Here is a 21,137-nt window from a genome sequence, read left to right as displayed (position 1 = left end):
CCTTACTCTAGAACCCTAGGAGTCTGTGCTGTGAGTCTCTTTTTAGGTCCTGCCAGATTCCACACAGCATCATTACCTATCACCTAGCACCTTGGGATCTAGCACATCATTGTGAACAGAGTAGAAAAGCAGCTTGTGTCACAGCCTGGACATGCTGCCAAGCCCCCTCTTCTCTTGACCCTACTCAAAACTGGCAGCCTTTTGACTCACTTGGTAAATGAGTTAGAAAAGTATTAATATTTCCAAGTGTGGCAAAGGCTATCTGTACAGTGCAAAGAAGTGCACAAAAAATATTGTTTCTATTTCTTAGTGATGGGAGATGAAAGATGCAGTAACTTTTCCTTTACCTTGAGAAGGATACGCAGGCATGCCTCAGATATCCAGACTCCTAAAAATGTGATCATTGTGGCAGACTCCTGAACAGCTGTAATTTATCTCTCACCCTTTGGCATGCGTGTATTTTACTAGGGCACCCAGAGCACTTGCCATTTCCTGCTCCCCACATCCAATTAAATACTATGTCATTAATAAAATGGTACAGTATGATGTTTTGAAGAAGGTCAGATAATCAAAGTCCTTTTGAGCTACATTATGACAAAGAGCAGGAGAGTTAACTATGCTTGAGCGTGTACATAGAAAAGCTTTCACAGCTTTGAGTGAATATGAACTGAATCTTCCCAAGTGAATGCAAACTGCTTTTAATCTTCTCTCCTGATGGGAACTGAACACGAAGAGCATACAGTTGACAGATTAAAATCACACAACAAGTACTAGAGGCTGTGTTAATTGGTTCAACCAAAGCTACATCTGGTACAGGCTCTATGATTGAGGATGCCATTTGATTATCGTGTTTCCCCGAAAATAAGACCTAGTGGGACAATTAGCTCTAATGTGTCTTTTGGAGCAAAAGTTAATATAAGACACGATATTATACTGTATTATATTAATTATATTATATTACATTACATTATATTAGACCCGGTCTTATATTAAACTATTATATTAAAATAAGACCGGGTTTTATATTAATAAGACCCTTATATAGGTCAGAGGATCAATGTGATGGTTCTACCATCTGCTCAGTATATCCATCTCAATTATGCACTCAGCAACTGGAGAGATGACCATAAGTTGATGGATCCATTGGAGCCACCATGAAAGAGATTTGGGCCAGGATTCTCTTTGGTCCTTGTACGCCCCACTCTAACAGGAAGTTCTGGTGGCAGTTTGGATTCCTTGCATCAATGTAGGTTCACCCTATATCCAATATCCCCTGAAAGAGCTGGACAGTCTCCATTTTCCCAGTGTACAATTACTCTGAAAAATGGATATCGGTTCTGTTGGAAAAGGCATGAGTATACATTGTATATATTGGTGGCGTTGAGGAGAAGTTCCTCATAGGGATCCATATTCCCCTTAATCAGTGGGTTCTGGGTCTAAGAACTGGCTCATATCAGAACAGGTCCAGAGATCATGCTTTTCCCTTTGGCAGTTGACATCTGCCTCCACTCACCAGTTTTTATTTTTTTAAATAATTTAAAAATTTTTTCAATTATAGTTGACATGCAATATTATATTAGTTTCAAGTGAACACCATAGTGACTAAACATCTATGTAACTTATGAAGTGCTCACCAGTTCTTGATTGTGTTCTGTTGTTATGTAAATCAATCAATATCCTCATTAGCTTCTGACTCTCTTGCCCCTAGAAACACCATGGTCTGTGGAACACCGCAGATCCCCTACACGGCAAGGATCCTGGGGTACTTTTTCACATATAACTGACTAATCCTATCCTCTTCAGATTAAGATTCCTGGTCTTTATCATTTCTGAAGATATATCCTATCATTAATTTAGACTTGAATAAAAGTTGGTCATATCTGGAAGGCGTGCTCATATCCTATACATCTTTAAACCACTACTGCAAGTATAGTACCAGGCACAGTGCGTGTATTTAAAACTTTTTTCCCTATGATTTTATACCACTGTGTACGAAGATCGTCCTGAAACATAACGTCCACACTTACTTCACAGCTGGCCCAGCCCTCGGCGCCCGGCGGGTTTTCCTGGATCATCTCCGCCACTTGACCTTGAGGGAGACAAGCAGCGTTGTAGGTCTCATCCCTATAGTTAGGTAGCAGTGGGCGCCCTTCTTTTTCCCTTGTTTCCAAAAACCGGGGTGGTGGGGTAACACAACTGAAAGCGGTGTGGGAAGAGTCGATTCTAAACTCTCCCGACAACTCGAGTCTTTGTGGGCGAGCCTACCCGGGACAATCACGTTAACTCACATCATATAACAGCAGCAGTACCCACATCGACAACAAAGACCCCATGTTTATGGTCATGAGCTCTTGTGCACATTTTGTAGGAGCAAACTGTACAAACACAGTTGTACAAAGACGCCCAAACACTGACACACAAACGAAAACACACCCACGTGCTCGGGTCTGGTCCCGCGGCTCAAGTTCTTTGAAACCGAACTGAGAAAACTTGTCTTAGCATCCTGTTCCGCACTTTCGACAATATCTTTTCAGCAAAAAATAAAACCTCACCATCAATTTTTTAAAAAATGTATTTAAAAATATAACCACCTTTTTTGTTTGTTTGTTTATGTGTTCTTCCTGTCTTTACGCTTTTGTGAGGATTTATTTTGAGTCTCCCGACGGGAGCCCGGCCGGGAGCACAGATGTGGAATCTGCGGGAGGCGGGGCGGAGGCTCTGACGTCATCGCTGCGGGGCGGAGGCGACGCTGTCTGAGAAAAGGTTCCGCGTGTTAGAACGCGGACCCGGGGCTGAGGGACAGCGCGAGTGCCCGCCGCCAGCCGCCTTTTCCTAGTGATCCGCCCCCGTCGATCCCGCGTGGAGATGGCAGACGATCTTGGAGACGATTGGTGGGAGGACCGGCCGGTAGGAGCGGCCAGCAGCCCAGGTACCCACTGCGCCCGCGCTCCTGCCCCCACCCCCACCCCACCCCCGCCGCCCCGAGCCCGTCCGAGCGCCTCAGCCCCCCCGCCCCTGGCCGTCACCCGGTCGGTCCAGCTGTGGTGCGCGCAGCTGTGGGAGCAGGCGAGCCTCGCGGAGGGTGTGGTGCGAGAGGCTTCCTAACACGTGAAACAGACGAATGGGATGCTCAGTCAGCTCTTCCCCCGCCAGTCAGGGAGGAGCCTTTGCCAAGCTCTGGTTTTCTTTTCCTTTTTTCCTAATGGAGAAGGCGGTTTTCGTGAAGACAGACAGTTTGGGCGTAGTGGTTAAGAATAACTCCTGGATTAGGTTCAGACGACTTGTGTTCAAATCGTGACTCCAGCCGTCTACTACCGATTCACCTTGTTTTTTTCTTTCCTCATATGTGAAATAAGGATAATAATAATGCTAGTTTCATAAGGTTGTAGTGAAGATTAAATGAAGATGCACTTTTAGCACAGTGCTTGGCACATAATATGTGCGTGGTGAATATAAACTATAGTTTTTCTTGCTGTCATCATCATCATCCTCATCATGTAATTTGGGCTTCTAGAGCCTAAATAGGCTTAGATAGAGATCATCTGTTTGAGACTCACGCATTTTACAGGTGAGGAGCATGAGACCTAAAGATGTCAAGTCACTTGCACACAACTAGTTGGTGTCAAGAAACAAGACTGGAATTCAGTTAACACAATTCCAACAATGGTTACCATGCTCTGTGTACCCACTACCAATGCAGTGGACATCTTATCCTTGAGTAGATAACATGATACTAAGTAACTCCTCACTGTAGGTCTGGCCTTGAACTTTTCAAGTCCCACAAACTTAATATAATATACAGTTATGTTCTTTATCACGCTTCAAAGTCTGCCTCTCTTCTCTGCTGGCTTCTGAGATTTTTTAGGACAAAGCCAAGTCTGATTCATGTCGATATAGTCCACAGGTCCCTGCACATAATCGACACTTGATACATACAGAAGGTGCCAAAAATATGCATACACATTATAAGAAAGGAAAAAACTGTATTAAAATTACTCTTTGAGCATCTCTTGTAATTGCAGAAGTCAAATGTAGACTTGTACTCATCTTTTGTTATCGATATATATTGAGTATTACAATTGTAACACAGTTTTTTCCTTTCTTAAAATGTGTATACATTTTTTTGACACCCTCTGTATTTGCTGCAAACATTAACCTTGAAATATGAGTTGTGAAATATCCATTAAAAACAACAAAATTCTACTATAGCATTGTTTCCACAGGAGTGGCCTTCAGGTACAAACTACGCAGATGTCATTTTTTAAAAGATAGCCAATATAATAACTTCCTTGATTAAACTTCCTGACTCTTTTGCAACTTTGTTTCTAGCAATTGTATCTCTGCTTGAAGACACATGTATCTTTCTTTGTAGGCTGCGGGTGTCCCGTGTTTACTTTAATAACCCCTGTCCCTGTAACACAGTTTTGCGTTAAAAGCTGTATTTTACGGTATGATTCAAGGATAGAGGCCATTTAAGAAATAACTGAATTGGTTTTGAGTAGTGAAGGGGATCCTGCTTCTTGGTTCTAGTTCTGCCTCCTGCCTCCTTAAAAGGTAAGTGTTTCATTCATTTTTATAGATGAGAAACTGAGAAAAATTAAATAATGTTCTTAGGATCACACAGCAAGCAAGAGGTCTGGGAGGGGGTTAGTCATGTGCACCTGACTTTCTAAATCACACTTTTCCCACTATTACTACATGGCTTCTCTGGGCCTCACTATGTTGATCTATAAAATGAGGGCTCATTAGAGATTATCTTTTGAACGGTTTTACCCACCAACCATTGTAAACATTGAATCTAGAACTTTAAAGCGTGACAGCCTCCTTCATGTAAGTTGTCAGGATCCCCATCAAGATATGTTGGAGTTCCCAGGATCACCTTACTTTTAGGTTCCCTCTGGCTGTATCACTAAGCTTTGAAAATCGCTAGCATTAAATTTGTCAGAGGCCTTTGCTCGGTTAACTCCTTTTAAGTAAAATGAGCATATAGGCTTCTTTAAGAGCAATAATCTTCATTGATTGTTTACTGGTAATTTGCCTAACTGATCTGTATAACATTTCTAATTTGGAAGAGATCACAGCTGAACCAATTCAGATTTGCTGATTCTTCCTACATTAATGGGGGAAGATTAGCCTAAAAGGTGTGAATTATGTTTTGTTTGGAAGGTGAAAGGAGAAATAGTGCCTTAAGTCAGAGAAAGGAAAGATAGTTGTAATAATGCTTTTGTTCCTGTTGTGTATTATACTACTTGCCTATAAAAATAAACATCTTTCCTTATCACCTGTTCCCAGTTTACACCTATGGTGGCAATGTAATGGAGCATTTTAGTCATTTATTCAACAAATACTTGTTGGTTTTACACTATGTGTGACACCTGCCTAGTGTATCCAGCTATCTATTGTGTGTCTAAGGAAATGTGCTATGTTATTGTTGTTCTCATGTTTTCTTACAATGGGATGTAACTCAGAGACTCTTACTGAAGCTGTTGATCAACATGTGACCCCTCTTACCTACATCTTATGGCTCTTCAAGACCTGTCATTTTTATTAGAATCCTACATTGTACTAGAGTCCAGTGTGGGACCTGGCACTTGGTTGGTGTTTGTTAGATAATTAGCTGAATGAACATGTATGCATGCAAGGTGCTGCAAAGCTCTTGGTGATCATATACAGAAGTACACATATAATTTCCCATACATCTAGACACTTTTGAGAGTGGAAGGCCATGCTGTTTAGAATTTTGCTGGCACTTTCCTGGTCCACCTGAAACGTCTGATCACCCTATTCCTGACATCGTTGGTGGTGAGCGGTGTCATGGCTCAGGATGAGACAGCTGAGAGCTGCCTCTGTTGAGGAGTGTGCAGCCCAGTTTGCCTCAGGCAGCAGAGACTAGGAGTCAGTCATCTAGTGGCATCTAATATTTTATTTCCCTTATTATATAGGAAAATAACTTGGGAAGTTATTTGAACTGATTTGTAGTAAACAATACACGCAGTAGAATCATGATTGCAAAACATTAATGCTAAAGTGAGCAGATACAATGCCTGAGATTTCATGTAGTTGACTCTCAGTGTGAAGCTGAAAATTGAGAGAATGTCATTCACTCCATGGATTTCATGACTAATGGAGCAGAGTTGAGAGTTTCTGCGGTTGGAGGTGGTCACTTTGTCATTCATTAACTGAAGAGAACACTGGTTGTTTCCCCTTTTTATTCCAATAACATGCCTATTAAATTACCAAGTCAAGTGTTCAGTAGGCACCGGGGTCTGGAGTTCCAGGGTTGGGTCAGGGCTGGAGATAACACTTAGGAATGACTGGCAAATATACAGCTTACTTTTTCAAAGGACAGTCTCAGTAATCTGCAAAACTCTTAGCCTCCACTTCTTTTAGGAGAGTTTTTCATATGCTTCTCGAAGTCATTCTGAATCTTTGATATCATCTCTTACCAAGCATTTAACTAGAAAACTGAAGTGGGAGACCGCAGATAATAATACTAACTTGAATTTGTTGAGTGCCAGCTATGTGACTGATAGCTGTTGTGATTGCTTTTCATGTACTAGCTCATTTAATCTTCATCAGTACACCATAAGGTCGTTAACTATTGTTATCCCCATTTTATAGATGAGGAAACCGAGGTACTAAATGGTTAAGTGATTTGCCCAATATTATTCACTTGGTAAGTGGGAAGGCTGTCATTCATTGGCAGGCAATCTGAAACCAGTCAGTGCGCTTAAATTTCTCATACATAATTATCCTAATTATCAATGGTAAGAATCTCATCTCTAAAACAACAATCCTTTATCAATTTAAAGAGGCTCATAGCTTATAAACCCTTCTGTTTTTATGTATGATTGTTAATCGAAGTGTGTCCGTTAACCCTTTGTCTCCCAAAGTTTACTCTTCTAAAGAACACTGATTACTCGGATGCAATAAGCAGGTTGTAGCATTGGACTTCCAGAGCCTTTTCTTTGCCAGGAATTCAAACTTGATCCTAGAGTACAAGGCTTACATGCTTGGCGATCCTCTTGAAGTCTATCCCATGGGAATGTCAAATGCAAATGAGACCCTGTGGGGACAGAGCCCCAGAAAGTAGTTGCCAGGCTCGCAGCCTCACATAGACAGGTGCTGGCTCAGGTAGTAAATGGCCATCAACTGTGATTGCATGGCCATCAGCTGTGGCTAGTTGGCCGTCAGCTGTAACCAGTGATCCAATGGCCACTAATATAACTGCTGTGGCTAGGCTAGAGGGGAGAGAAGAATGGGGGCTAGCAAGGAGATGGCGGCTGGGCTGGCAAGCGTGGATGGCGGTTTGCGGACAGTGTGGATCCAGCCTCCAGTGAGAGTATAGTGCCGCCAGAGAGAATATAGTGGTATGACTCCCCTACCTATGGCTCCGTGGGTGTTCCTTTCTGTCCTCACCATATCCTGCGTTCTTGTGTGGGGAGTGGGAGCAGAGACCCCGCAGGCCACCCCGCATGACAGACCCAACTACTGAATTTTTCCCAAAGCAAGTTTTTCTCCTGACTTCCCTATCTCAGTCAATTAAATCACCAACTACCCAGTTTCACAAATAAAGGCCTAGGAATATCCTGATTTATTCATTTATTTATTGCCTTCACCCCTCATATCTGATCTATCAAGTCTTGTCTCTACCTCCAAAACATAGCTTAAAACTCCCCCCCCCCCATTTTCCCTCTTTGTTAAGTCCATCAGAGTACATTATCATCCTGTATCCTTCACCATTGCAGTAAGCTCCTCATAGGGCTCCCAGTTTCTGTCCCTCTGTGGACTGTTCTTCACTCAGTAGCCAGCGTGATCCTTTTCAAAGAGAAATCAGATCATATTCCTGCCTAAACCCTCCAGTGGCTTCCCCCTGACACACAATAAAACCCAGATTACTTGCCAGGCCTGGAATCTTACTACTTCCTCCCCTCTAGTTTACGTGGTCCAGCCACACCACCCTTCCTTCTGTCTCTCAACAGGCCAAGCTCATTCTGTTTTAGCCTTTTGCAAGAGCTGTTTCTTTTCCTTTCTGAGCTGTCCTTCTGAATTCCAAATGGCTAGCCTTTTCTTAACATTAAGACCTGAGTTCAAACATCACCAGTAGACAATCACTCCCTGGTCATCTAGTTCTATTACATTATCATGTTAGGGTAATTCTCAGCAGAGCACTTAGCACCCACTGTTTTTTCCTTGTTAAATGATGACAGTCTCCTCACTCTAGAATGGAAATTCCAGATGAGCAGTGGTTTGTTTATCTTGTTCTTTGCTGTATCCTCAGGGCTTATGGTAGTATCTGGGTATACACTCGTTAAGTATTTGTTCATTAAGTAATTAATTGTTAATGTTTTATGGCCACATTTTAGAGACCTCAGCATAGGAGTTCCACATCCAGAGAAACTCAGTCTACTGGAAGGGTTGTCAAAATCCTGCCTAGGCTTTTGACAGATTTGGCAGATGCTGCCTTTCTCTTTCAAAACTACATTTGAAATCCTTGTTGTACAACTCTGCCTAACATTTTATTCTAACCATATTTGGATTTAGTTTTATAAATTATGTTTTGAATGGGGACAACAGACTTTTGCTTTGTAAATGAGCTGATAATTCCTACAGGTGACAGCTTTTGTCACCTAGAATTAATGTGATTGTTCATTTTGTTAGAGATTGCTGAAATGAGCATTGTAGATTCTTTTTTTTTGTAATATTTTATAGTATCTCCTTCAAATCACATTGCTTTATGCTGAATTCCTTCTGGAAATAATGAAGTAGGGGAATACCTCGGATCTTTCCTTTAAACCTGAATAAATCAGGTTTTTTTATTCCCATTCTCACATCAAAGTTAGGTCTTTATTAATTTTACCTATAGACAGCCATGCATAGTAGATGTTTTAAAGCATTACCTCTACATAAAACTCAGACCTGGAATATTTACAGTAGGTGTCGATAACGTACAACAAAGGATCAACTTCATGGCATGTCATTTAAAAAATCATTTATTGAGCTCTCATGCCTATTTTAGACCCTAATGGAATTAGAGGGGGAAAAACAACATAATCTGCTTACATTACGGGATTTATACATTGATGTAGTTCAATCAAAATGCAAGTAACATTTTAAGACAGATGTTCAGGGGCAAAAAACGGGCAGGATAAAATTTTAAAGGCGAGAGGAAGGCGAATGGAGAGAGAGCAAGCACTACATTATTAGTCATTTTTTTCCACTTGAAGACTAACTACTGACCTACAGATAACCTTCACAGGCTATTTTTACTTTACTGTATACAATTTCCATGATTATTGCAAATGATCAAACAAGTGACCCTTGACAACGGTTATGAATGTTTAAAGGTACTAATTTACACATCTTTCTCCAAACCATAGATATAATAGTTTTGCTATAATAGTTCTGCTAAATGTCTGTGAACCTCTTGAAAAATATCAGGAATTTGGAAGGCCTAGAAATACTTCCGTTTCCCCCCTCAGGTTCAACCGTCACACATTACATTGTTGTGTGGCACCAATCCTTTGGCATGTTCTTATCTGATGTTCTCCAGTTGAACACTTTAGTGCATCCGTAGAAGTACACATTTTGCTAAAGACATCACAAACAGCTTGAAATAGAGTTTCCCCATTTTCATCAGCTTTCATAGAACTCTTAATTGAATTTTTAAACTGCTAGTATTGATTTTAAAAATTAGCTAGGTGTTTCTTAAGCTCCTGCCCCTGGGTTTTTTGTTAATCTAGTTCACACTAGACTAGAGGTCAGTGAACTTCTTTGTAAAAGGTTAGATAGTACATATTTGAGGCTTTGCTGGCCAGACAGTTACTGTTGCAACTATTTGACTCTGACATTGTAGCAAAAAAGCAATCATAGACAATATGTATGGAAACAAATGAGTGTGGCTGTTTTCCGGTAAAATTATCTATGGACAATGAAATTGGAATTTCATGTAATTTTCACATCTCACATACAGTAGACGAATTTGGCCTTCAGGCCACAGTTTGCAGACCCCTGCCCTAGACTCAGAGTCTAACACCAAGGTGTACATCACATGTCTCCAGAAGAAGAAGGAATTTAAACATACCCCAGAAAGAGTGGTGTTTTACATCAATGACTCCATAATTATCAGTCATATATTAGGTCAGTCACATTCCTGTTAAAATCAGATACAGGCAGACCTCGAAGATATTGCTGGTTTGGCTCCAGATCACCGCAATAAAGCAAATATTGCAATAAAGTGAGTCGTGATCTTTTTGCCGTTGGGGGTCTTGCCTTCGATTTGTAAAAAAAACAAAAAACTCAACATCCGTGAAGCGCAATAAAGCAAAACACAGTGAATCGAGGTGTGCTGGTACATTATTTTAGTTACAAGATTAGTTCAGAAATCACTGAAGCTGAAATAAATGAAGGGCTGAGGAAAGACTCCAGCATAAAAGTATCCATTACTAAAAGTTTTGTTGCATATTGGATTGGTTTTCATTCACTTGAATTTTTATCTGCTTCCTTTTTAAAATTTAAATAAAGTCATTCTAGAATTATTATGACAACTTCTTTCATTTTCATTGTTTTTCAGAGGGGCCAATTTTCTGCAGAAATGGGATTATACTCAAGAGGCAGGATTCTTTATATTTCGTTTGTGTTATAGGCCCAACACCATTTTATTGAACTCCAAATAGTATTCTCAGTTCTTAGTTGCCTAGGTATTTTTGTTGTATTACGTGTTGCTTAAAATAAGTATGGTTTCGGTTGGTAATCCTTTGGTTAAAATAGACTTTGTTAGTTTAGTGACCTTTCTCATAATGGGATTAAAACTGTATTACCATCTAAAGATGGGTTTCTGCTGCTTGCCATAGAAATATCACTGTTATTCTCCCTTTTTTAGTATTTCGTACAGTATCTTAGCCCTCCTTTATTGCTTGCTCTTGAACTTAGGCCAACTTGACATGAAAATATACTTGAAGGAGTCTCCTGACATAGGAGAAAACAATCTTGGAATCACTAACATAAAAGGTAATTTGTGCTCCTCTTCCAAGTAAAACGTTCCCAGGGTATTTTGTTTTTCTGGGACTCTCGTTGGTACTTGTTTTTTCTGTTGGAGGCTTCTTTTCAGTCCGTTTGGTTTCCACTATAGGAGGTCTAGTTTTGTGTTTTTCTTTCTATTAGTATAATTATCAGTGTTGGATGCCATCTAGTATAACTGCATTTCCTTATCCTGTCTTACACCTCTGTCATCTCAGCACATTTTCTCACTTATATCTTCACCAAATAGCCCTTCTCTCCCTCGTTCAGTCATCCTCTGTTCACCTAACATTACCTGCTTATGTCAGGCCCAGTTCTAGTCTCCTGACCCAATGTTTTCCCGCTTCACTTTCTGCCTGCTACTGCCCTGCATTTCTCTCTGAACTGTCTCTCTTGTATTACTTTTGGTGTCACAGCATCATCACCTTTTGTAGTCTACTTCCTTAGTGCTTTCCTTTAACCTAGACTTTCCCACTTGAGGTGTTTGATTCACCTGGCCTCCCCCGCCATCTCCCTCTGCCACTCGCCTGCTGGGACTGGCACTTCATCCCTCTCTGGCTTGTGTGGCTCCATCCTGCCCAGGCTTCCATGCCTTCTCCTCCTCCTTGAAATTGGAGTGGACCCGCGGGTATTTGTACCGTCGCATCAGTGCACTGAAGCGGGCTCGATGGATGAGTGTGGAGAACGGTCTTCCTTTGCTCCTGCTCTGCTGAAGCACAGTCGTTAGCCAGGAACGCTTCTCCCAGCATCACGCCTTCAGTTCTCCGTGTCAGATCACAGAGGACGTTGGGTCATGCTCTTTCATATTTTTTTCTTTTCTGACTGGAGCTTTGTGAAATGTAACTGTCTCTCATGTCAAAAATGCCTTCTCTCTTTTTTTTTCCTCCCCCTTTCTTCCGCCCCCTCTCCCCCATCTGGTTCAAGCCGTTGTTTCTCAGTCTAGTTGTGTAGGACACAGTTCCCTGGCCCATGCTGGTGTTATGAGCCTTGCGCTCCCCCCACTGAGGCAGTAGGTCGCCTCGTGGGTTGGCCGCTCACAGCAGCTCACGGCTGCTCACGATGGCTGCTGGCCACTCAGGCAGGCACCGGCCACTCATGGCGGCACACCGTGGCTCACGGCAGCACACAGCAGCCCACGGCAGCCCAGCTCCAGGGAGAGCCGTTGTTCACAATCTTAGCTGTAGGGTGCAGCTCACTGGCCCACGTGGGAATCAAACTGGCGACTTCAGCGTTAGGAGCACAGGGCTCCAAACGCCTGAGCCACCGGGCGGACCCCCAAAAATGCCTTCTTTTAAAACGTCATTGTGTTACTCCATCCACACTGAATTACAGACGCATCTTTTTCTTGATTCAGTGAGAGAGTTTTCAGTGTGATGAAAAGAATTACTTTAGCTTACTGCCAGGGGACTGAGTCCTTCCTGGTAGATGACTGGTTGAATTCAACATTCTGCAGTTGGTCATATTCCTGGGTTACCAGAACTGGAAGAGACCTGAAGAATCACTCAGGTCTCCTGTTTTACATACGAGAAATTCAAAGCCTCAACTGCTGAATGCCAAGCTCGGTCAAATGAGTGAAAAGCTGGGGTTGGAATTTGGGTCTTCTGATGCCAATTTTTATTGACTCAACTGACTTTTCTATAGCATTGATTCAGGGAAGAGATGTTGATTAAAGAATGTCCTTTGAAATGATAAATTGTGGGTTGTTGTTTTTTTTCTTTCTTTTTTTGACACCCAGGACAATGATTCCTATCTCCCTAAAAGATCTCAGTGACCTTTGACTCCCAGATGTCCTGATTGCTATAGAAAAGCAGCAGTACCAATCTAAAATGGTTTGCCTTACAAACCTAGCAGTATGATTTCATGGCCTGGTGTATACAGGGGGAGCAACTGACCTGAAAAACAGGCCAGAAGACTAAGTGCCCGCAGCCAAGTGTGCTCCCTACACCAGCGATTGTCAAGTAGGCCACACGAAGGATGTGTTCAGCTGTTACTCATTTTTCTTGTTCCTTTCCTCATTGTAACAGAGAATTACCACTTACTTTTTCTCCTGCTTCTAAAGAAATCATAGTTTTAGACCTTAAATATGAATTTAATTGTCCTGCCATTTTGATGGAAATAATATGACTTTCTTGACGCAGATTAAGAATTCTTGCTAGCACATCTTCTTAGCAAAATACGAGTATGATTCAATAAAGATCTGTGGAATGAAGGATTACTTCTGGGTTCACCAGAAAACTTTGGAACTGTTTTAGTCATTTCAGTCCTATCGCAGGGTAATGACAGTCCAAGTTTGCTGTGGATTACAAGTTGAATGAGGAATTGGAAGGATTTGGTGGTATGTCTTCCTGTGATTGTGTGTATATGCATTTACACATATGTAGGTAAAATAATTTTAGATGTGCTGCTCTTTCAGTAGATCCAGCAGGTCCCGCAACCTGTGGATAGACCATCTGTCAATTTGCTGCTTCGCCATTTCCTGGAGAGATGACTTTTCCTCTTGGGCCTTCCGTAGTGGTGGCGCCAGTTTTCCAGGTATCTCTGTAGGTGAACATATCCAGGCAGTGCACTGGCATGACTTACCTTTTCCCTCCCATGTGGAGGTAGGTGTTGGAGGTGACAGTCCTTATGATGTGCAGCTTCCTATAGCCAATGTGGTGAACAGGCTTATCCATAGGCCCTGGGGGAGCCTTAGGGGACAGCTTAGTGATGCCTGAAGGTTTTGGTGTTGGGATTCTCTGCTTGCATGCCTCCTTGATCTTGAATTAAACAGAAGAACAAAAGGTAGTTAATGGTACAGTTGGTGGGGAAGCAGACATTGTTCAGGACATGGAGTCAGCTTGGAGGAGGTGGCTTCTTTGACAGCACTAGGTTCTGGGGACACATCAGATTAAAGATTGTCAGACTGAAAAAAATTTCTTCCGTAAAGCAGTTCTGCCAGCATGTGTTGATCATGTGCTTATGTGCATGGCCCTCAACAGTCTACCTAGTATGAAATACAGAGACCAGTAGGTTATTTTTCTTGCTCTTTGGCAATCGCAATACTGTGATGGGAGATAAACAAGAATAGTGACCCAAGTTAATCGCAGATGGTCAGGAGACTGCCAGAGAAAGGTTAGTTTCAACTGAGGGGTCTGAGAGCTTCATGAAGAAAGAAAGGGCTTCCAAAGACTTTGGATGTTTAACAGCAAGAATGCGAGGGTAGTCCAGAGTAAGGAAATACTTTTGACAATAGGCTAAGGGAATACTTTTGGCAGTGTCCCTGAGGTAGAGTTGAGAAACGAAGTGACTTCAAGTTAGGTTGTATTTGAGAGGTGGACTTGGAATGTAGACTGGAGCCAGACAGAGAAAATTGTACTGATTCTATAGATAGTGTGAGTGGCAGGGGTGGGCCTGTGGGATAGTAAGGACATGGGTTGGGGGGGGACGCATTATGGAGGTAGAAGTGTATTGATATTTGTTCACTACTAACACAGGAGGGAGGGGTGAGAGAAGACTCAGATGGTTGAATGAGTTGGACTGGGAGGGTGGGCTGTGGAATGTGAAGCGGGAAGACTTCATTGAGTTCATATTCACTTAGAAATATGCTTGTTTTATTTATTCAGGAAAAATGCTCTTGGATAAGAATACTTATTGCTAAAGACATGGGAAAAAGGTCTCAGCTAATTGTAGTTCTTCCATTGTAATCCACAAGAGATTGTTATTATTACTTCCCCCCTCTTTAGTTGCATCTTCCTTTCCTTGCTATGAGCTCAAAAATATAAATCTTTAAAAAATGCATCGTAGTTTTCATCATAGGTTTCTAATACTGTTTCTATAGGAGCCCTTATATTTTTTTTCATTCTATAGGAATTTTGTTGTACTGATAAAGTGCAATGAAATGCCTTTATCTCTTCAAGTAAACATTCACTTATTGAAATTGCCCCCTAACTTTTGTAGCAACCATATTTAGATTTTCAAGTAAATACTACACAGACTTAGCTAAAAATATGAGTCTTTCAATTAAGGATCAACTATATAGGTAATATGCTTTCTTTTGGTACATTTGGTCAATCTTTTCTACACATAGGTGGAGAAGACTGGGCTTTAGTTTTCTTACTGACTTTTTTTTTTTTTTGGACTTCATCTTCAACATAGCAAATGAAATATTGATTCTCTGATTCAGTCTCCTCCTTATCTATTAGGTTGGTGCAAAAGTAATTGTGGTTTTTGCAATTTTTAACCTTTTAAACCTCAATTACTTTTGCACCAACCTAATAAATGATATTCCTACCTTTCAACCTGACCTCATGATCTCATCTTCATGCTGAAATGCTCACTCAGTGTTTCTACCTCTCAAGCAAAGCGTTTGTTACTGTGGTTTTTTTTAAATGACAAAACTCAATGCCCAGTATAAGTTTGGTGAGATGGGCAGCCTCGATGATTATTAGGAGAGTAGTTTAGTTGTGTGTATCAAGATCCCTAAAACTCACACCTACCCTGTGACTCATTCATTTTGTTGTTAGAATTTTTTCCTAGGACATCATCAGCAATACAGACAAGGCTATTTGTTTCAGCATTATTTGTAACAATGAAAAATGGACACAGTTTAAGACTTCAATAGTCAGGATGGAATAAATGAATTACATCATATAATCACATGAAAGTATCATGCGGTCTTTAAGTGATAATGCTTTTAAAGATATACAAAAGTGTTTATTCTGAAATGTTAAAAGCAGGATTAAGAACTATACATGCTTTAACTTTGATTGTTGGAAGAGAAAATACCGGGAGGGCATACACCAGTGCTATCAGTGGTTAACTCTGGTTAGTGGAGTTACAGATTTTTATTTTTCTTACATTTGCTGTATTCTCTGCATTATCTACAGTAAGTATACAATTAGAAAAGGCAACACCAAGTTATATTAAGGGATAAAAAAGGAAGGAAACACTTCAGAAATCAGAACATTTCTGTGAACATCAACAATATTGTCCAAGCTATCAGTGATGGACTAACTCAAGTCAGCTGATCTTGTGACCACAGCATTAATAATAGCCTTTGCAAGGTAGGTTTCTGGGGTGTCCTTTAATTCTGTCAAGATTTAGATTGGTTCCTCCTAGTTAGTGTACAAAAATCTATGTTGGAATCCTATTTAATTTGTAGATTGCTGGGCTTTACCTCTAGAAATTATCATTCATTTGTCTATGAATACTACCAGTAATCCACATTTTTAATAAACTCTCAGGGTGATTCGCCTGATGCTGGTCATCAGCCTGGCACACTTTGAGAAACAGTCGTAGCAGAACCTCCTTCAGATGTAAGCTTCAAGTTTTCTTTCACCTGGAACTCGGGCCTGCCTGGGTGTGGGTTTAACACCGAAAGGCCAGGGCTTCACTGCCCACTGGTTTCCTAGATGCTCATCAGAACCACCAGTGGGGCCTTTAAACCCCTGCAGATGCCCAGCTCTCATCTCAGAACCTACTGACTTGGATTGTCTGGGAGGGGGGTACGGGCATGTGAATTTGTAATGAGCACCACAGTGCAGTTCTTCAGAACTAAAATCTGTCCAATAAACTAACTGGTATGGAACATAGTACTGTTCAGACTTGTTTCCTCTAAGCTATACTGACATGTGTTGGTGAGGACAGGGTGACTCGGGTTGTGGTCACTGGCAGGGCTGCAGCTGCCCAAAAGTTACGGGGCTGCCCTTGTTTCTACACCACTGATGCTGCACGTTCATTTTGTTTTCCTGGTAACTCTGATTTCACTGCATAGTTTTTACCTCTAGATGGCAGCAAAGGCTGGCTGTTTTATTAGGATAACCCTAAATGTCATTCCCAAATCTTTCAAAAAAATGATGCTGTTTTTTAATTCTCTTGTATGAATTTTATACTTGGTCATGTTTCAGTAAACGAGGTATGGCCCTTTAAAATGTGTCATCTCTTGGATCATTTTTATAGAACATTATGTCGAATAGCTCGAAGAAAGGTTTTATCCAAATTTGGAGTGCATATTGAAAGAGGAATCCATGCATATGGCTCTTTTAAGACCACACAGGGAATGTTCTCGTCAGTGTCAGAGACTCCTGGGTTTCATCAGAAAGCAGATGTCTTGGAGGAGAGTAAGGAAGTTGGAAAGCTCATTCATAGAATAAAAGATTTTTTAAAAATATTTAACTCAGTTCAGCACAGAGATTGAGGTTTGTTTCAGAATGGATTACGAACCTGACGGATGCTGAATTCGGTGAGGCAGAAGCACTGGTTCTGTCTGGGGCGTGCTTGAAAGAGAAGGAGCACGTTTGTGGAATGTATTCATTAAATTCTTAACATGTTGGCTCATTTGGTCCGTAGGTTCTAAAAAGAGCTGAGCAATGTACAAGGCTTCCGTGTTACGTCAAGTCGTTAGATGGCCGTGAGTTTTAGTGACCGAAAGAAGCACAGAAAGGTGAAGATGTTTTCAGTTTTATTCGAAGCCTTAGTTCTACAGCTCGGTCTCTGCTTGGTCCTTCTTCTCATTCACATTTTCATGGAGGGCAAGCATCTGAAAATGCACTAGAACAAAATCAGCATTTGTGGGCGGCAAGTTATCAGATCCTAGTTAGACAGCTGGAGTCAGGATGTTTCCTTTTCTCTAAATGAAATAATTTTGTAAGCGCTTTGAACTTTTGGAGATGTATTGGCAACATATTGTGTAAGAAAGCAGCCTTCCCTCAGCAGTGTCACTAATTCCAGGGGCCGCAGGGCCCTCATTGCGACCTTAGCCCTAGAGGCTGAAGGTTCAAGACTCCTAAAGACCTGGGATCGTCTTGATTCATGGTCACTGGGGTTGGAGCAGGGCAGGGGCGAATTCAGGGCTGCCTGACTCCCTCAGGGACCCAGCTGTGGAATGCTGGGTCAAGGCTGGGTGTTATCAGAATGACAGTGTGTTGTATTTTTGTTTTTATCTCTGTTTAATGGGAAAGTGCCTAAGTAATGATGATGGATATGCTGATGAAAAAGAGGAAATGCTAAACTGGAGAAAAAATATCTTTGAAATATTACTGCCTTCTTTTTCTCGTCTTTTCTATTATTTGGTAAGTCACTGCTAATTTGTAAAATAAAAAAGAAAAGAAATAACAGATAATGAATCTGGCAGATAGCCTAGTTTCATATGCGGCTTTGGCTTTTTTTCTTTCAATTTTTCTCAGAATTTCCTCATTATACAGTAGAACTAAAGATTTTATAGTTTTACATGGCAAGAGGTCCTTCCGAAGGAAACTGTGGTTTGATTGGCTGATTCCCATTAACTTCCTGTGAGAGAACATTTGGTTTTAAATGTTGTTGCAGTGCTACGATTTATATGAAAGAGTTGTCCAGTTTCTGAGATGAAGATTAGGGGAAATGGGTGCCTTTATTTTATAATGTAATATGGTTTTTGGTTGTTCCTAGTCACTCCCAGTCTCTCCGTGGTAATTACACCGTGGGTAGGGAGGGTAATCCAAGAATAAACATTGAAATACAGTTTTCAGAAATCCTCCTTAACCCCAGTTGCTTCCGTTGTGTGCCCAGACACATGGCATCACGTGTAGAAACGGTTACGTTAAAATAAAATACACTAACCTTGAACTGTTGTCTTCCTCGTTTACCCTCTTTCTTTTTATTCGTCTGTCAGGTTTTCCATCGTAGGGTTTTTTGTTGTTGTTGCTTTCTGGTATCCTCACTCTTTTCTTCTTTCTCATTTCTTCATTTGCACCCATTGAATTATTTTTAATTCTTTTCAGGCTCACATGTTACAGCCACCGTGGGTTATTAGCTAGAGCACAGGCTTTGGAGCCAGGGAGACTTGGGCCTCCATTCTGATTCTGGTGCCAACTAGCTGTGTGTCCTTGAACGAGCCAGTTCCCTTATGCAGACCTCAGTTTTCCTCCTCTGTAGTCCTTATCTGGGAATTAGAGTACCTACTGCCAAGTTCTTTGGGAGCAGAGATACTGCGTAGGAAAGTCCCTGGCACATCCAAAGTTCCAGAGGAGTTAGTTGTTACTAATGTCAACATTATTATCATCTTTGTGTTTTTCCTTATATCTTTTCTTAAGATGCCTATTTCTTGATCATAACCATAACTTATCTTCTTTGATCATTGTACCTTTCTAGTTTTCCTGCTCTATCCCTTGTTCTCTCCTCTCTTCCCTTAGTTATTGGAGACATGTTGCTAATCATACGAGTTGAGGCAGCTGCACAAGCTGTGCAGATTCCTGAGCTGTGTTTCTAACCACCTCTGGCCCAGAAAAGGATCCCTTCACACAGCCTTTCCCTCCTTATTCTCCTTAATCTGGTCATTGGGAGTCTTTGTTTTAGAGTTCACCTGTAGGCACATTATTTTTGAACTGTCTTTTCCTTTATTTTAATTGTTGGAATAATGAAGCAGTCATACTTCCTATAAAGTTTTTCGGCCCTGACATTCTGTGATTCTATGAAAAGCACAAAGTCTAGTCCACTGTGGCCCCCGGTGTGTTGTTGGCCCTGCGAACCTTTGTGGAGCATCGTACCGGCAGTACGTAAGCCCTGAGTAATGTAGGACGGTGCTTCTGAAACATTACATGCCCAACAGTGATCACGGGAGCTTGTTAAGATGCAGATTCCCTGCACTGGATTTAATATGTCTGGGGGTAAGGAAATCTGCGGAGTCCTAGGTGATTCTGTTAAAGGTGATCACTGACTGCATTTAGGAAAATATTGATAAAGAGTTTCAGAAATAAATGATAGCTGATTCTTGCTCTCAAGAAATTGTAGTACCTGAGGGGCAACAAATGATTCTAACAAGAGGCAAAATGAAATACTATAATAGAGGTACAAAGAAAAGCGTTTTGGAAACTCAGAGGAAGATTGTGAAAACTAAGGAAGGTTTTCCGGAGGAAGTGGCACTTGGGGTAGCAGGAGGATTTCAGTAGAGGAACAAAGAGAAGAGCTTTCCAGCCCAAGGGACAGCATACGTGGAGGTGAGGGTAAGGAAGTCCGATGGTATTTGTGAGGATGGTCAGTGCCGTGTGCAGGGGGCGAGCAGTGTCAGAGGGAGAGGAGGGGAGATGGAGGCCTGGGAGGAGGTTTGGACTTTGGGCACTCGGTCATGGAAGTGCTGTTGGGGGAGGCTGGAGAATTGCTGTGATCAGCACAGGGAGGATCACTAACAGCACTAGCGAAGGTTGGGTTAGAGAGGTGAGGGGTCGAGTATAGTAGATTACCTACCCGTCTACTGAGGGCTCGACTTGGGGCATAGGAACGCAAATAAAAGGAGGAGGGCAGAGAAAGAGCCACAGTGCACTGCGGTCTGGGCACATGCTTAGTTTGACTGTGGTTGGACCTGCCATGTAGAACTGTGGAAAATTTCCATTGAAAATTTGGAGATGTTGCTTTGAGAATCATCAGAGAGAAATTGTTGATATTATAGTGGCTGAGACAGCCCAGGGAGAAAATGTAATTCCTCCTTACCAACCACTCTTGTCTTTTCCCACCATGGGTACTTCTCCATCCCTTGGCCAGAACCTGAGAGTTGAGCTTTGTTGGGCCCTATCCCATGCCCACATCCCCTACACAAAGCCACTGATCGTACTAACTGATAAGAGTGTAATTAGTCCTGACAGCAGCCCCCTAAGGAGGCATTTCTTTCCAGGACATGAACAATGCACAGTGAACCATTATCCAAGCACTGACCGGCCAGCTGGGGCAGAGGAAATCCTGCCCCTCTCCTCCAGTGACCAGGCTGGCCCTGGGGCCATTGTGTCTGGGCAGACCTGACACATTGCATAAATGTGCACACTGTGTGTGGGGGGGTGTCTGCCACTCCTTGGCCCCGGGGGTGTTCAGTAAGGACAGGATGGCCCCCTGAAAGCACATTTCCTTCCTCATTGGCAGTCTGAGAAAACCTGGACGAGGGCCATTGTTGATAGGTTGGCCCAAAAAAAAAAAAAGTAATAATTGTCCATTGTTCTCCCTAGTCCTCTCATTACCCTTTTTAGAAGCTGAAATCAGCCGTCCCGGCAGCGTTTATCTTCTCCAAAATTTTTGTAACAAATACGTATTATTCTTATAATCAGAAAAAATTTTTATGTAAAAAATATTGTGCTGCTTATGTCTGTCGCTATGAGAGATGTCATCCTTCTCAGTAT

General features: G+C 41.7%; 2 protein-coding genes across 4 annotated transcripts in view; one reads left to right on the top strand and one right to left on the bottom strand.

Annotated features, from left to right (window-relative positions):
- The first annotated feature begins 2,718 nt into the window (after positions 1–2,718).
- The window catches only part of CMSS1 (cms1 ribosomal small subunit homolog), a 334,075-nt gene continuing 315,656 nt past the window's right edge, over positions 2,719–21,137 (top strand). Inside the window, exon 1 of one of the 3 annotated variants that reach the window (XM_074332944.2) lies at positions 2,719–2,929. In XM_074332944.2, coding sequence (XP_074189045.2) covers positions 2,866–2,929 — 64 coding nt within the window. In that variant the 5' untranslated portion in view covers positions 2,719–2,865. The remainder of the gene's footprint in view (positions 2,930–21,137) is intronic. The other 2 variants (XM_019756500.3, XM_088794218.1) reach the window with 2 other exon arrangements.
- FILIP1L (filamin A interacting protein 1 like) overlaps positions 8,978–21,137 on the bottom strand; it is a 266,691-nt gene continuing 254,531 nt past the window's right edge. Inside the window, exon 6 of the mRNA XM_019756494.3 lies at positions 8,978–13,775. Coding sequence (XP_019612053.2) covers positions 13,596–13,775 — 180 coding nt within the window. The 3' untranslated portion in view covers positions 8,978–13,595. The remainder of the gene's footprint in view (positions 13,776–21,137) is intronic.

Source organism: Rhinolophus sinicus, chromosome 17 (assembly GCF_057876585.1).
Source record: "Rhinolophus sinicus isolate RSI-liver-muscle chromosome 17, RSI-T2T, whole genome shotgun sequence".
Classification (NCBI taxonomy): Eukaryota; Metazoa; Chordata; class Mammalia; order Chiroptera; family Rhinolophidae; genus Rhinolophus; species Rhinolophus sinicus.
Note: the sequence above shows the minus strand (reverse complement) of the source record. Positions and strands in the feature narration are given on the sequence as shown.